Source organism: Budorcas taxicolor, chromosome X (genome assembly GCF_023091745.1).
Source record: "Budorcas taxicolor isolate Tak-1 chromosome X, Takin1.1, whole genome shotgun sequence".
NCBI lineage: Eukaryota > Metazoa > Chordata > Mammalia > Artiodactyla > Bovidae > Budorcas > Budorcas taxicolor.
The window spans coordinates 38,409,740-38,425,313 of record NC_068935.1 but is presented as its reverse complement, the minus strand read 5'-3'; the positions used below and the strand labels follow the sequence as shown (position 1 = coordinate 38,425,313).

Sequence of the window (15,574 nt, the reverse complement as noted above, 5' to 3'; positions counted from 1 at the left end):
CTCCCTCTTCCCTTTGTGCCTCACATCTTGGTAAGTTAGTAAGAAAGCCTGGGTTCTCCTTTGTTTGGCACCAGCCATAGATTCAAACCCCCAGGCCCCAACCCATGGACAAAAACCTTCACTCCAGCCCACCACTCCCCAGACCACCATAAAAGTCCCCAGCCAGGGCTTCCCAGGTGGCACTAGTGGTAAAGAATCTGCCCGCCAACGTAGGAGATGCGGGTTTGATTCCTGGGTCACGAAGGTCCCCTGGGGAAGGAAATGGCAACCCACTCCAGTATTAAGAAAAGAAAAGAAAAAAGAAAGAAAATATCCCAAGCCAGTCTTTCTTTCCTTCCTCTCTCACATCATTTCAGATCAGTTTGAGATGCCTGCCCTGGTTGCCCCAGAAAGCCTCATTATGTAAGCAATTTCAGTGTTGACATCAAAACCAAATTTGGGGTGGGGGTCCATGCTGTAGGGTGTCCACAGTCAGTACTGTGAGCAGAAGGCTGAGACAATGATCACCACCACCAGGGGTGTGTCTTCGCTTGCTCTGGCTTGCTAACTGACTCTGATGCCTGCTGGCTAGCTTGCCCTTTGAGTTGTGCTGCTTTGTGCTACACTGGCGGAGTCCTACAGAGCTCTGTTATAGATTTAACTAAGTCAGAAGTTTCAATAATTAATTGGCATTTAGAAGTATGGGATCAGAGCCCTCCTTAAAGTGAATGACCCTGGGTTGTGTGTCTTGGGCCCAGACCTATCTGTGAGTCTTAGAATGAATCATCTGTCTTGATTCCAGCCTAAGCTGTGACTAATGCTGTTGAGTCGCTAAGTCGTGTTTGATTCTTTGTGACCCCATGAACTGTAGCCCACCAGGCTCCTCTGTCCATGGGATTTCCCAGGCAAGAATACTGGAATGGGTTGTCACTTCCTTCTCCAGGGGCTCTTCCTGACCCAGAGAAGCCATATATATATGTGTATATATATATAAAATCATACATCAATGTGAATTAGTCACAATTATAAAAGAAGAGAAGCAAAAGGCAAAGGAAAAAGGGAAAGATATACGCAACTGAATGCAGAGTTCCAAAGAACAGCAAGGAGAGATAAGAAAGGCTTCTTAAGTGAACAATGCAAAGAAATAGCAAAAAAACAATAGAATGGGTAAGATTAGAGATCTCTTCAGGAAAACTGGAGATACCAAGGGAACATTTTATGCAAAGATGGGCACAATAAAGGACACAAACAGCAAGGTCCTAACAGAAGCAGAACAGATTAAAAAGAGGTGGCAAGAATACAAAGAAGAACTATACAAAAAAGATCTTAATGACCCAGATATCCACGACAGTGCAGTCACTCACCTAGAGCCAGACATCCTGAAGTGTGAACTCAAGTGGGCCTTAGGAAGCATTACTATGAACAAAGCTAGTGAAGGTGATGGAATTCCTTCCAGCTGAGCTATTTCAAATCCTAAAAGAGGATGCTGTTAAAGTGCTGCCCTCAAATATATCAGCAAATTTGGAAAACTCAACATTGACTACAGGACTAGAAAAGGTCAGTTTTCATTTCAATTCCAAAGAAAGGCAATGCCAAAGAATGTTCAAACCACTGTACAACTGCTCTCATTTCACATGCTAGCAAGGTAATGTTCAAAATCCTTCAAGCTAGGCTTCAACAGTACATGAAAGAAAAACACCAATACAGTATACTAACACATATATATGGAATTTAGAAAGATGCCAATGACGACCCTGTATGCAAGACAGGAAAAAAGACGCAGCTGTGTATAACGGACTTTTGGACTCAGAGGGAGAGGGAGAGGGTGGGATGATATGGGAGAATGGCATTCTATCACGTATACTATCATGTAAGAATTGAATCGCTAGTCTATGTCTGACGCAGGATACAGCATGCTTGGGGCTGGTGCATGGGGATGACCCACAGAGATGTTATGGGGAGGGAGGTGGGAGGGGGGTTCATGTTTGGGAACACATGTAAGAATTAAAGATTTTAAAATTAAAAAATAAATTAAAAAAAAAAAGAACTTCCAGATGTATAAGGTAGATATAGAAAAGGCAAGGAACCAGAGATCACATTGCCAACATTCGTTGGATCATAGAAAAAGCAATAGAGTTCCAGAAAAACATCTGCTTCATTTACTATGCTACAGCCTTTGACTGTGTGGATCACAACAAACTGTAGAAAATTCTTACAGAGATGGGAATACCAAGCCACCTTACCTGCCTCCTGAGACACCTGTATTCAGGTCAAGAAGCAACAGAACGGGACATGGAACAACAGACTGGTTCCAAATTGGGAAAGGAGTACGTCAAGGCTGTATATTGTCACCCTATTTATTTAACCTATATGCAGAGTACATCATGTGAATGCTGGGCTGGATGAAGCACAAGCTGGAATCAAGATTGCCAGGAGAAATATCAATAACCTCAGATATGCAGATGATAGCATTCTAATGGCAGAAAGCAAAGAGGAACTAAAGAGCCTGTTGATGAGAGTGAAAGAGGAGAGTGAAAAAGCTGGCTTAAAACTCAACATTCAAAAACCTGAGATCATGGCATCCAGTCACATCACTTCATGGCAAATAGAAGGGGAAAAAGTGATAGCAGTGACAGACTTTATTTTCTGGGCTCCAAAATCACTGCAGATGGTGACTGCAGCCACAAAATTAAAAGATGCTTGTTCCATGGAAGAGAAGCTATGACAAACCTAGACAGCATATTTAAAAGCAGAGACATCACTTTGCTGACAAATTTCCATATAGTCAAAAAGCTATGGTTTTCCGGTAGTCATGTATGGATGTGAGAGTTGAATCATAAAGAAGGCTGAGCGCCAAAGAATTGATGCTTTTGAACTATGGTGCTGGAGAAGACTCTTGAGAGTTCCTTGGACAGCAAGATCAAACCAATTAATCCTAAAGGAAATCAACCCTGAATATTCATTGGAAGGACTGATGCTGAAGCTGAAACTCCAATACTTGGGCCACCTGATGGGAAGAATTGACTCACTGGAAAAGAACCTGATGCTGGGAAAGATTGAAGACAGGAGAAGAAGGGGACAACAGAGGATGAGATGCTTGGATGGCATCACCGACTCAATGGACATGAGTTTGAGCAAACTCCAGCTGATAGTCAAGGACAGGGAAGCCTGGTGTGCTGCAGTCCAAGAGATTGCAAAGAGTCAGACATGACTTAGCGAGCGAACAACAACAATAATTAAGACTGGTTCACGTTGATGTATGGCAGAGACCAACACAACACTGTGAAGCAATTATCCACCAAGGGAAAAAAATATGTTATATAAGTCTTAAGTGAGTAAAGAAAAATGTATAACTTTTAGTATTAATTATTAAAGGCTTTCAAGTGAAAAAAGAATGAATGATGCCCCACAGTAGATTGTTGTAGCCTCAGTGCTGTGGTCACACCCATTAAGGTTTCCATACTCAAAATTATTGAAACTACTGACTCTGTCCAAGCAAATGGTAGATATTTTTCTGTAACAGATTTGACTAATACATTCTGTTCAGTCTCTATTTCAAAAGTCTCAACTTTTGAAAGGTGAAGGTCAAGTTTGCCTTCACCTCCTAAGGTACATGATACGCCTTTACCTGGTTATCTATGGAGCACATTAACAGTCTTGCCAATGCATACAATCTTTGCAAACAGATATGGCTTTATACTCCTGACATCCTCCTCTGAGGTTATTCACTGCAGCTGCTGCTGCTGCTAAGTTGCTTCAGTCGTGTCCGACTCTGTGCGACCCCATAGATGGCAGGCCACTAGGCTCCTCTGTCCCTGAGATTCTCCAGGCAAGAACACTGGAGTGGGTTGCCATTTCCTTCTCTAATGCATGAAAGTAAAAAGTGAAAGTGAAGTCGCTCAGTCGCGCCCGACTCTTAGCGACCCCATGGGCTGCAGCCTACCAGGCTCCTCGGTCCACAGATTTTCCAGGCAAGAGTACTGGAGTGGGGTGCCATTGCCTTCTCCGAGGCTATTCACTAGGCACATTGATTCAGGATGAACACAATCACATAGGGAGCTCAAAAAGGGGGCTAGGCCATTGCGTCACAAACAGTGCAAGACCCCACTACCTCTGTAAATTCCTAAAAATTATTTGGTAAACAGAGGACCCCTCCATACCTGACACTGTCAAGAAATAGTTATGAATTCTCAACTTCCACAGTGTTAAAACAAGCCCAGTATCTTTTAGGCCTTTTGGGTTCTGGCGGTTACATACTCCTTATTTACAATTTTTCCTTTAGCCCATTTATGCAGTTATTTGCAAATCAGCCCACCTTGAATGGAGCCCCTTCCAACAAAGGCTCTAGATTCTGTCAAAACTGCAATACAACAGCCACTCTCATTAGTGCCCTTCGGCTAGACTCCTTTCACAAATAGAAACTTTAGCAACCTTCTCTCATGCCTCCTGGCTCCTCTGTCCATGGGATTTCCCAGACAAGAATACTGGAGTGGTTTGCCATTTCTTTTTCCGGGGGATCTTCCCTACCCAGGGATCAAACCCGTGTCTCCTGATTGGCAGATGGATTCTTTACTGCTGAGCCACCTGGGAAGCCCTCAGACCACCATAGAGCGCCATAACCAACTTCAATTAAATGAAGTGTCGTACACTTTTGTCATCACTCAAACACTGGGGTGAATTATCATGAAGAATCTGACTTTGCTTTTTGATGTTTGACTGCAGACAGCTTTTAGACCTCAACCCTCACTCTCCCCTTGTACCCCCCTTATCTGGGAAAGCTAAGAAGAAAGCCTCAGTGCTTTCTCCCTTCATGATGGCAAGAGTTTCAAACCACAAGCCCCCACCTAAACACAGGAACTGTCACCACAGTCCCAACTCTAACTACAACCAAAATCCCCAGTCAGTCTTTCTTTGCTCTCTCAAGCCATTTTTGGACCAACTTGGGAGGTCTGGCTGTTCTCCCCAGAAAGCTCCTTAATAGAATAAACATTTTCAAACCCTCTTACTGTGCATGTGATGTCATCAGTCTGGACATCTGGACCAAATCTGGGACGGAGGCTCACCCTACATGATGGTCACAACATATGTCTGCCATGTCTCCCCTCCTGGTCTCAAGGTAACTGCTGCAGCTGCAAACAACACAACCCCATACTGGCATCCTAAGGATGAGGGCTCGTGGTAAAAGGTTTTCACTTTATTGGTCCTATATCTAATCGCAAAGCAAAATCTTTCCCTGAAACTCCCAGCAAATTTCCTGATATATCTCACCGACTAGCACAGGGTTACATGTCCACCCCTAAGTCAATCACAAGACCCTGCCCAGGGTTCATACGCCACTGACTAAGCAATGTAGAGGTTCTGTTAGCAAGGAAGAAAGTAGGGTTTGCTGTCCTAGGAATGTTGATACTGTCCATTTTCAGATATGTAGGATTTTTGCAGATGGGTCAGTGTATTTAATAGCACCCCACTCCAGTACACTTGCCTGAAAAATCCCATGGACAGAGGAGCCTGGTAGGCTGCAGTCCATGGAGTCGCTGAGAGTTGGACACGACTCAGTGACTTCACTTTCACTTTTCACTTTCATGCATTGGAGAAGGAAATGGCAACCACTCCAGTGTTCTTGCTTGGAGAATCCCAGGGACGGCAGAGCCTGGTGGGCTGCCATCTATGGGGTCGCACAGAGTCGGACATGACTGAAGCAACTTAGCAGCAGTATATTTATACAATATTAAATTGCACACTATTTTTCTGATTGGCTATTAGCTTTATCAACTTCACAAAATGAACTGGGGAGCTGCCCATCTTTTTCTATGGTGTGGAATATATATCTTTAACTTACAATATACATCTTTAATACACTTTTAAGAGTTATTATACTCCTTCATATATAATACAAGAATCTCACAACAAGGAATTATTCTTGGATATGAACCAAAAGTAACATATAAATGTTGGTCCAATCTCTTTGCAGCTATATTTATAAATGAGATGGGTCAATAGTATTCTTTTTGGTACTATATTTTTGTCATCAGAATTTATATGATAATGGCTATACAAAATGATCTGGGGGAGTTTTCCATATTTTTCTATGGTTGAAATGGCATATATCATAATTACCTGGTGTTAAAGGTTAAATAGGAATTACCACAGAATCATTTTTGTGCTTTTAATAACTGACTATTCTATAACTGTGTATTTGTAAATTGGAGTGCCCTGAGACTCAGTCTTCTATTTTCTGTTCTCCTCTCTCCCTAGGAGATCTCATTCAATTCCTTGGTTGTTAAGCACCAAACCTGTATATCCCAGAAGGCCTGCTTGATATCTCTAGTCTGGTCACTAAAAGACATCACAAACCACATCTCCGAAACAGTTGCTCAAACTTAAAAACTAAGGGTCATCCTTGTCTCCTTTTTTTCCTCTTAATCTTTACAACCCCCATCCAAACAATCTATAATATCTCTCAATTTTACTTTCAAAAAGTGACTGTATATGTGTTCAATAGCTACATGTTAAGGGAAGAAAAATCTATGGATCTTAAGTTTAAGAGAGATGTCTAGGTTGGGAATACTTTGACTTGTGGTGGATGGAAGTAGTATTTTAAATTATAGAGAGCCTTCCCTGGTGGTCCAGTGGTTAAGACTGTGCACTTCCACTGCAGGTGATGTGGATTTGATTTCTGGTCAGAGAACTAAGATCCCACATAAGATCCCATATGCCGCACAGTGTGGCCAAAAATAATAATAAAATAAAATAAATTTAAAAAAATAAAATTGTGTGATTGGGCCAAGATGGCAGAGAAGAAAGACCCTGAGCTCATCTCCTCTCACAGGCACACCAAAATTACAATGATTTACAGCACACCTATCAATGAAAAAGCCCAGAACCTAGAAGAAAAGATAATCTACAACTAAAGATATAAATAAGAAATCACAACAAGAGGGGTATGAAGGGTGGAGTCCAATATAGTCAAGTCTCATCCCCTCAAGTGGTGACCCACAAAAGGGAGAATAATTATAACTGCAAAGGTTCTCCCCAAGGAGTGAGAGGTCCAAGCCCAACATTGGACTCGCCAGTCCAGGGGTCCTGCATGGGGAAAGATGATCCCCTAGAAGGTTTGGCTTTGAAGGGCAGCTGCGCTCAATTTCCAAAGATGAAGAGGACTGGAGAAAATGGACTCCACTCTTAAAGTGTGCACCCAAATCTTATATGCTCCGGGACCCAGGGCAGAAGCACTAATTTGAAAGGAGCCTTGGTCAGACCTACCTGCTGATCTAGAGAATCTCCTGGAGAGACAAGAGGCAACTATATCTCACCCTGGGGACACAGACACTGGTGGCAGCCATTTCCGAGAGCTCTTTCTACCATGTGGACGCTGGTGCTGGCAAGCACCATTTTGGAATCCTCCGTCTAGCTTATTAGCCTTGGGACCCAGCCCCACTCATGCCCAACAGCCCGTAGGCACCAGTACTGGGATACCTCTGGCCAAGCAACTAACTGTGAGGGGGCACAGCCCTATGCACTAGCAGACAGGTTGCCTTAAGATCCTCTGAGCCCACAGCCACCCTTAGACTAGGCCCTGCCCATGAGAGGGCCCAGAAGCAGGCCCCACACACCAGTGCACGTGTAATAGATCAGGGACCATCAGGTTCCTGTGGCCAGAGATCCTGGGACACAGGTCTACCCAACAGTGGGCAGACACCAGCCCCAGAATCCCAGGCCCTGCCCAGCAGCAAGCCTGTTCTAGACTTTCCCTCCAGCAAGAGGCCACTAGCTCCATGAAAATCACAGCCCCCCCAACCTATGTACCCAAGTCACTCACCAGCAGGCCAGCTCCAGCCCTAGTACTAGATGGGCCCAGGCCCTGCCCACCAGCAAGCCTCCTCTAGCCTCAGGACAAGCCTCACCCCCCACAGGTGAACACCAGCCCCAGGATAACCATAGGCCTGAAGCCTACAGACCCAGATCAATCACCAGCACGACAGAACCAGCACTAGGACCGACTGGGCCCTGGTCCCACCCATAAGCAGGTCAATATAAGCTTCAAGACACTCTGGGTCTTGCTGCCAGCTGTGTCAGGAACCAATTCTGGGACCCAACCCACCCCCCACCCCACCCCACCCCCCCCCGCAAGGCCGTGTAGAGAGATCCCAGGACCTGGCTTTACCTACCAGCAGGCTGGCACTAGCTCTAGCTAGTAAATAAATGGGACTCTGTGTGACCCCATAGGCGGCAGCCCACCAGGCTCCCCCGTCCCTGGGATTCTCCAGGCAAGAACACTGGAGTGGGTTGCCATTTCCTTCTCCAATACATGAAAGTGAAAAGTGAAACAGAAGTGGCTCAGTCATGTCCGACTCTTCATGACCCCATGGACTGCAGCCTACCAGGCTCCTCCATCCATGGGATTTTCCAGGCAAGAGTACTGGAGTGGGGTGCCATTGCCTTCTCCAAATGGAACCTAATTAAACTTAAAAACTTTTGTACAGCAAAGGAAATCACTGACAAAATGAAAAGACAGGCTACTGAATGGGAGAAAATATTTGCAAATGATATGATCAATAGGGGTTAATATCCAAAATATATAAATAGCTCATACAACTCAAGATCAAAAAACAACCCATTCAAAAAATAAGCAGAAGACCTAAATAGTTTCTCCAGAGAAGATATATAGGTGGCAAACAAGGATGCTCAACAGTGCTCATCATCAGAGAAATGTAAATCAAAACAATGAGCTACCGCCTCACACCTGTCAGAATGACCTTTGTCAAAAAGGCCACAAATAACAAGTATTGGTGACAATGTGGAGAAAATGGAACTGCAGTACACTGTTAGTGGGAATGTAAATTGCTGCAGCTACTATGGAAAATAGTATGGAGGTTGCTCCAAAAACTAAAAATAGAACTACCAAACGATTCAGCAATTCCATTCCTTGGTATATATCCAAAGAAAATGAAAACACTAATTCAAAAATTCACACGCACCTCAATGTTCATAGCAGCATTACCTACAATTATTTACAATAGGAAAGATATGGAAGCAACCTAAGTGTCCATCAACAGACAAATTGATAAAGGAGATCTGAGGTACACACACACACATACACAAATGGAATACTACACAGCCATAAGAAAGAATGAAATTTTGTCATCTGCAACAACATAGGTGGACCTGGAGGGCAGTATGCTTAGTAAAATAAGTCAGAGAAAGTAAAATACTGTATATTATCATTTATATCTAAAAAATCTGAAAACTAAGACAAACTAGTGAATATAATAAAAAAGAAATAGAGTCACAGATATAGACAACAAACTAGTGATTACCAGTGGTGAGAGGGAAGGGGGAAAGGCAAGATAGGAGTAGGGGATTAAGAGGTACCAACTATTATGTATAAAATAAATAAGCTACAAGGATATACTTATTGTATAGCACAGGGAACACAGCCAATATTTTATCACCATAAATGGAATATAATCTATAAAAATGTTGAAGCACTGTTATATACCTGAAACTAATATTATAAATCAACTCTCTCTCTACATATATGTGCATATATATAACCAGACAGGATCTGGGGCTGCGACTGGGCATAGACTGTTAAAACTATCACCCCACCATTACCACTATTATGACTTCTATTAGTAGCAATTATGTAATCATTGCAATAAGAATTAACATATTCTAAACATTTTAATCTTTACAACCTTATAAGGTAGATCCTACCTATATTCCCATTTTACAGCTGATGGGGTTGAAGTCCTGAGAAAATAAAATAACAATATAGGAGTGAATAAGCTCATTCAAGGAGAACATATAGAATGAAGAGGAGGAATCTGAAGACAAAACTGGGAAAAGACTAACTTTGGAGCCATGGGCAGAGAAGAACAAACAGTCGAAAGAAACAGAAAGATAAGCCAGAGGGACAGGAGGAGCATCAGAAAAATTTGATGTCACAGAAAGCAAGACAGGATAGAGTGAGTGTCAAGGAGGGAATGGTCAAAAGAATCAAAGCCTGCTGCTGCTGCTAAGTCGCTTCAGTCGTGTCCGACTCTGTGCGACCCCATAGATGGCAGCCCACCAGGCTCCCCGTCCCTGGGATTCTCCAGGCAAGAAGACTGGAGTGGGTTGCCACTTCCTTCTCTAATGCATGAAAGTGAAAAGTGAAAGTGAGGTCGCTCAGTCGTGTCCAACTCTTCGCGACCCCATGGACTATATAGCCTACCAGGCTTTTCTGTCCATGGGATTTTCCAGGCAAGAGTACTGGAGTGGGATGCCATCACCTACTCCGGAATCAAAGCCTACTGAAAAAAATCATATAAAAACTGTCAAAGTATCCACTTGCTTTTGTAGTGAGATAGTGACTACTGGTGATCTTATCAGAGATTTTTCACTAAAGTTTTTGTAGGGTGAAAACCAAAGTGCAGCAGGTTGAACGGTAAGGGGAGTACAGTGAAGTGGACCTAGTATAGACTATTCTAATGAGAAGAAAGTCCAGGACATAGGTTAGAGGGAGGAAATTATTCCAAGCACATAGGGAGCCTGAACAGGCTTGCTGTCTGGGAGAAAAATACCCAGTAGCACAGGGGTGGTGCAGCCTGGCTGAGATGCAGGAAATAGGGGGGTGGGGTGGGGGTGGGGGTGGGGTGGGGGGAGGGGTGGGAAGACGTAATGAAGTCCCTGAGAAAAAGGAATAGGAGGAACTGGGATCTAGAGCTTGAAGATAGGGTTCAGCAAGGAAAACCAAGGGGCTTCATGGCTCAACCACTTGATTTTCTTGACTAGCCGAACTCCAGGGCTGTCTGCTTTAGGATCAGGGAAGAATACAGACAGCTTGAAACCATATAGAAAATGTGAGATAGCGGCTGACGTAAAGCGAGAGGGCGCTGAACCAAAAGACCTCACCCCAACCCCAACCCCCGACCCCCGACCCCCGCGCCCGGCCCACTCAACTGACTCCCAGATTCGAAATTCTTCAGTATCCGGGTGCTTCAGAATCTCTTGGGAACGCAAATTCACTGTGTGGCACACTGCAGTCACTAGCCAGCCCGCCCTGTAGGGGGCGATGTGCCAAGGGAAGTGTGTCCACGGTGGATCCAGGAGCAGGCGCCCCACTTCCCGTCATACAGGGGGCGCCATGCTGAGGACGAGGGCTCCCACCATGCCTTGCAGCCTCACTCGAAGCCCACAGCTCCGATGCGTCACGTGGTGAGAGGAGCCGGTAACCCCCACTCTTTGTTAGGGGACTCGTGGGTGTGAGGGAAGGAGGCGAAAGAGGAGGCCAGGACTGAGCTAGGGCTGAAGGACTGAGTGAGGAGCTGAGAGGCGCATCGGTTTAGCGGCCCTCGCTCACCAGAGCTGCTGCGTCTCCGCAGGCTAGGCCGCGGAGGTCATGGCCTTAGACAGCGAAGATCCCAGGAGCGGTTTTCGCCACAGCGACGTAGTTACGTTCATCAACCAAGAAGTACTCAGAAACGGCGGCGGCCCAGATTTCTACGTGACCTACCGCTCGCGGCCCTGGAATGAGATCGAGGACGAGCTGCAGTCCGTCTTGGCCGACCTGAATACGCCTCGCAGCCTCAAGAGGGCCTGTGCCTGGAGCGCGCTGGCCTTGAGCGTGCGGGTGGCCACGAGGCAGCGACAGCAACAGGCCCGCCGCGTCCAGCGGCTGCAGGAGCAGGTGGAGGAGCGTGAGACGGCCACCTGGGCCCTGGCCTCGCAGCTGCAGCGTCTGCGCGAGGAGCATAAGCAGATGATCATGCAGTTGCGCCGCACGCGCCAAGACCTGCAGCAGGCGCTGAGCGAGCGCGAGGCCCTGCGCAGGCAGCTGCTGCAGGCCGAGAGGCAGTCCCAGGCGGTCGTAGTCAGCTCTCGATCCGCGCAGCTCCGGGCTGACACGTGGCCCGTGACCGCTGAGGAGCGCAACAAGTTGCTGGTCGCGACCTCGCAGCGCAGGCAGCTGGAGGCCCAGAGGGAGGAGGCACAGAATGCTTCGGCAGGCGGTGTGCAGTACGTGCAAGGAGCGCAGGATCCCTGGGCCCAGGTTTTTCAACCCCCAGCCCCCATGCCATGCCCCCAGCACATGCCATACCCCATGCCCTTCCCATACCCACCACCTCCCCCACCTAGGGCACTCTCAGAAGCCGAAGGAGCCGCCGCTGCAGCAGCAGCATACCCGGCCCCCCAGATGCCTGCTGGGGCGATGTGTGCACCTGCTATGTGGCCTGTAGTTGTGTCCCAGGAAGAGGTAGCCCTGCCGTGGGACCAGAGGATCGAAGGCCAAGGGGAAGGTCCCCACTTCGGAGGCCCTGTGGGGTACTTCCAAGATGACTCAATGAATCAACAACCTCAGGATCAGATGCCCAGGACTCCAGATGGTAAGAAAGCCTTTAAACCCTAGGAAGAGGGATCCTCAGGAGGAGGGATTGGGACTGCCTAAGGTACAGAATGGGATTAACTTTTCCTGATGTTTGGCTTGCGATGAATGCAAAAAAATCTAGATACTAACTGAGGTGGGAAGTCTTGCCCCAAAGAAGTTCCTCACTGAATTCAGGGATGTAGAAAAAGAATGGAGACATATTCTAAAGAGAAATCAATCTCTGGAGGTCCCCTTCTGATCAAAAACTTTTATTTACATCATAGAAAATTTGAAAATCGATCAAACAAAAATTTTCATTATCCTACCAATGAGCCATAACCATTTTAACACAACAATATGTTTCTACATATGGATCTCTTCCCCTACTTTCATATTATACATGTATACGTGTGTATATGTGTATTGTTTCAAAGAAAGATGAGGTTCTAATGAATATGTTAATTTTTAAAGGAAAATTTCTCCAATGGCATTTAAATTCACAGGTGGTGGACTGTTGATGGCTGCCACTGATTGGTTGACACCTTAAGGTATATGGGCTGATGTGACTAAATATTATTTTTCTCCTTCCTGTATTCTTCTTAGCCCCTCTCCCCCATGATACCAGGTCTTTGGCTGAGAATAACAGTGCTTTTAGAACATGATACGTTTTATTCTAGGAACACTGCTTTTCCTTGAGAATACTATCGTTATGCTATATACTGCAGCCATGTTCATATTTGTTCCTGGATTTGTTTTTATAACATTCATTGGTTTGGGCCTGTTCTTTGTGTCTCTAAACTCCAGGATCTTCATCTGAGGCTGAAGGAAGTCCAGCTCCCTATGTGTGAATCACCACGAAATGCCCTTCCAGCTCTCAGCAGCCTTTGCCTCAGTGAGATCTCAGCTGGCTGGAGCAGAAAAAAAGAATGAAGAATCAGAGGAAAGAAGACATTCTGACACACATCTTGTAACAAGGGAGGGCAGACAAGATTTTGTTAAGCTTAATGCATCTGTTGAGGAAAAGGGAATGACAAAGTTTCAAAGAGGGGGTGGGAATGTAGTATTAAATTTTAGGGATTTAGCAAGTTTGTCAAATTGCATTCATTAATTCATTGAACAAGCAGTTTTTGTCTAGCATGTACTAGGAATTACTACTGTATGTTGTTATCTGGTGTACACATTTTAATTCAGTTGGATGAAAGAGGCTACATGACAGGAGAGAGCCTAATTTGGCCATACCAATTATACCAGCTATGACTTCTTTGCCTTACATATAGTGTGGCTTTTAAATAAATCCAATTGAAAATAAAGTCAAGATTCATTTCTACAATTCTGGGAGCAAAATCAGACTTTCATGGAAGAATTTGAATGACTGAACTGCTCATCACATTAATCCCAGTGGAAATAAATGAGCAGGGGCATATATTGGGAATGTAGCCTCACAAAAGTACAAGCAGGACTTTTCTCATACTCCTGCTGATTGCCCCCTGAGAAGGGCAACTTTTCCTGGTTTTCTGAAAGACCACTGGGTTGTCTTGCTACACACTCAAGCCCTCAGCCTCAGGCTTCTCCCATCCCAAGCCCTTCTTCAGTCAAGAGTAGATGAAGAATAACATGTATTTTCTAGGACAGGCATTGTGCTATGAATTGTGCTTTCTTGAACTAGATTAAAAATAGAACTGGACTGGGTTAGGCACTCTTGAGAATGCCCCTGGGCCTTTCTCTTCCACTTGGTGTCTTCAGGCACTCTGCTCCTCTGAGGCAGCTGCTGCAAGCCAGGGGGAGCCAGGGTCCGCCCAGGGGCTGGAAGTCAGTTCAGGCTCCAGTCTGAACAAGAAGTGTCCTCAAGTTCCTCCAGGAGATTACAGCTCACCAGGATCAGCATTTGTCAGAGGTTTTCTGCTTCTAACTAGTAATAGAGTGTTCACTTACCTGCTGTGTCTTCTGTGTTGTGTGTACCGAGGGGCAGGTTTGCTCAGAAGTGGTTTAAATCTGCCTCTTCCCTCCATCCCACTGAGGTGACTAGAGAATGCCATCTCATTCGCTATTGAAGGGCCCCAGCTCTTCCTGCGGGTTACTCAAGAACTGGGGGGAGGGACTTCCGTGGGGTCTTCAGTCCATTGTGATTGTCCCTGCTCCCCTCACTGTCCGTGTCCTTGAAGGTGGGCTTCTCTGCTACTCCTGGGCCCATGGGGCACAAGAGGAGAGGTGAGGTGAGGTGAGGTGAGGAGGGGGCTTCTGCCGAGGCTGGGATGTGTCCAGCTTCCCTGTCTGCACCAAGAAGCCATTTCCCTGAGGCCCTGTCTCCCAGAAGTGCCTTGAGCAGAAGCTTCTGCCCTGCAGGGCACTCTCCCCTCCCTCCTATGCACAATCCCATCAAGGTGCTCAGGATTCTGGAGAAGAGCCAGGTTTAGCCAGTTGGCTAATGTGGCAAATGTTTCCAGAGGCAAAAGGGGTAGAGTCTGGCTCCCTGCTTGGTGTAGAGACACATGGGGCAGAGAAAAGACATGAAGCTGCCCCACCAGCATCCTCGCTCCCAGGGTCCTGATGACTGGGAGGCCTTGGTTATTTGGGAAGGTGCTGGGGAGGAAGGGGACCGTCGAGGGCATCATCACAAAGCTAAGTTTTCTGGGTTGGAGGCTGGTTTTGTGATACACATGTGTATGCTGATTACTCCCTGGAATTCTGGGAGGACAGGACACAGATGAGATGGGAATACTACAGTACATTTTAATCTGGTGGTTCTCAATGCACGGCTTTTGAACTAGCAGCATCAGGATCAACTGGGAACTTAATCACAAATGCAAATTCTCAAGCTCTACCTCAGACCTCCTGACTCCAGAAGTTGTGGAGGGTAGGGTCTAACAGGTGTTTCTGGTGCTTACTAAAGTTTGAGAACCTTTGTTTGTACCCATAGTGTAATGGGAACAAATCACCCTGGATCTCATTATGGCTGGCTCACTTAAGGCTCCACAACACACTGATGTCCATTGGAATGTCTGTAGAACTGTAAGAAACCAGACTCCAGGTACAACTCTTTTGTAGCTCAATATAATCACCTAATGTTTCAGGGCTGACTTTTTTCTATACCAACCTGCATGAATCTTTGGCCAGAATCATTAAGGTTGGCTGTGCCCAAGCTGGACACATGCAGGTAAAGGCACTAAGTTGTTTAAGAGCCTGGGTGACTGGGCTCATACACCTGCTCTACGAATTACTAGCTGTGTAACCTAAAACAAGCTACTG

At 45.7% G+C, this 15,574-nt stretch overlaps 1 protein-coding gene across 5 annotated transcripts in view; it reads left to right on the top strand.

The window, feature by feature from the left end:
* Window positions 1-13,654, top strand: part of ATP1B4 (ATPase Na+/K+ transporting family member beta 4) — a 46,744-nt gene extending 33,090 nt beyond the window's left edge. For 2 of the 5 annotated variants that reach the window (XM_052663101.1, XM_052663097.1), the window contains one exon: window positions 6,235-6,703. In XM_052663101.1, the coding sequence (XP_052519061.1) occupies window positions 6,235-6,363 (129 nt within the window). In that variant the 3' untranslated portion in view covers window positions 6,364-6,703. Of the gene's footprint in view, window positions 1-6,234; window positions 6,704-13,132 lie in introns of those variants that run through there. The other 3 variants (XM_052663102.1, XM_052663094.1, XM_052663096.1) reach the window with 3 other exon arrangements.
* Window positions 13,655-15,574: the final 1,920 nt, after the last annotated feature.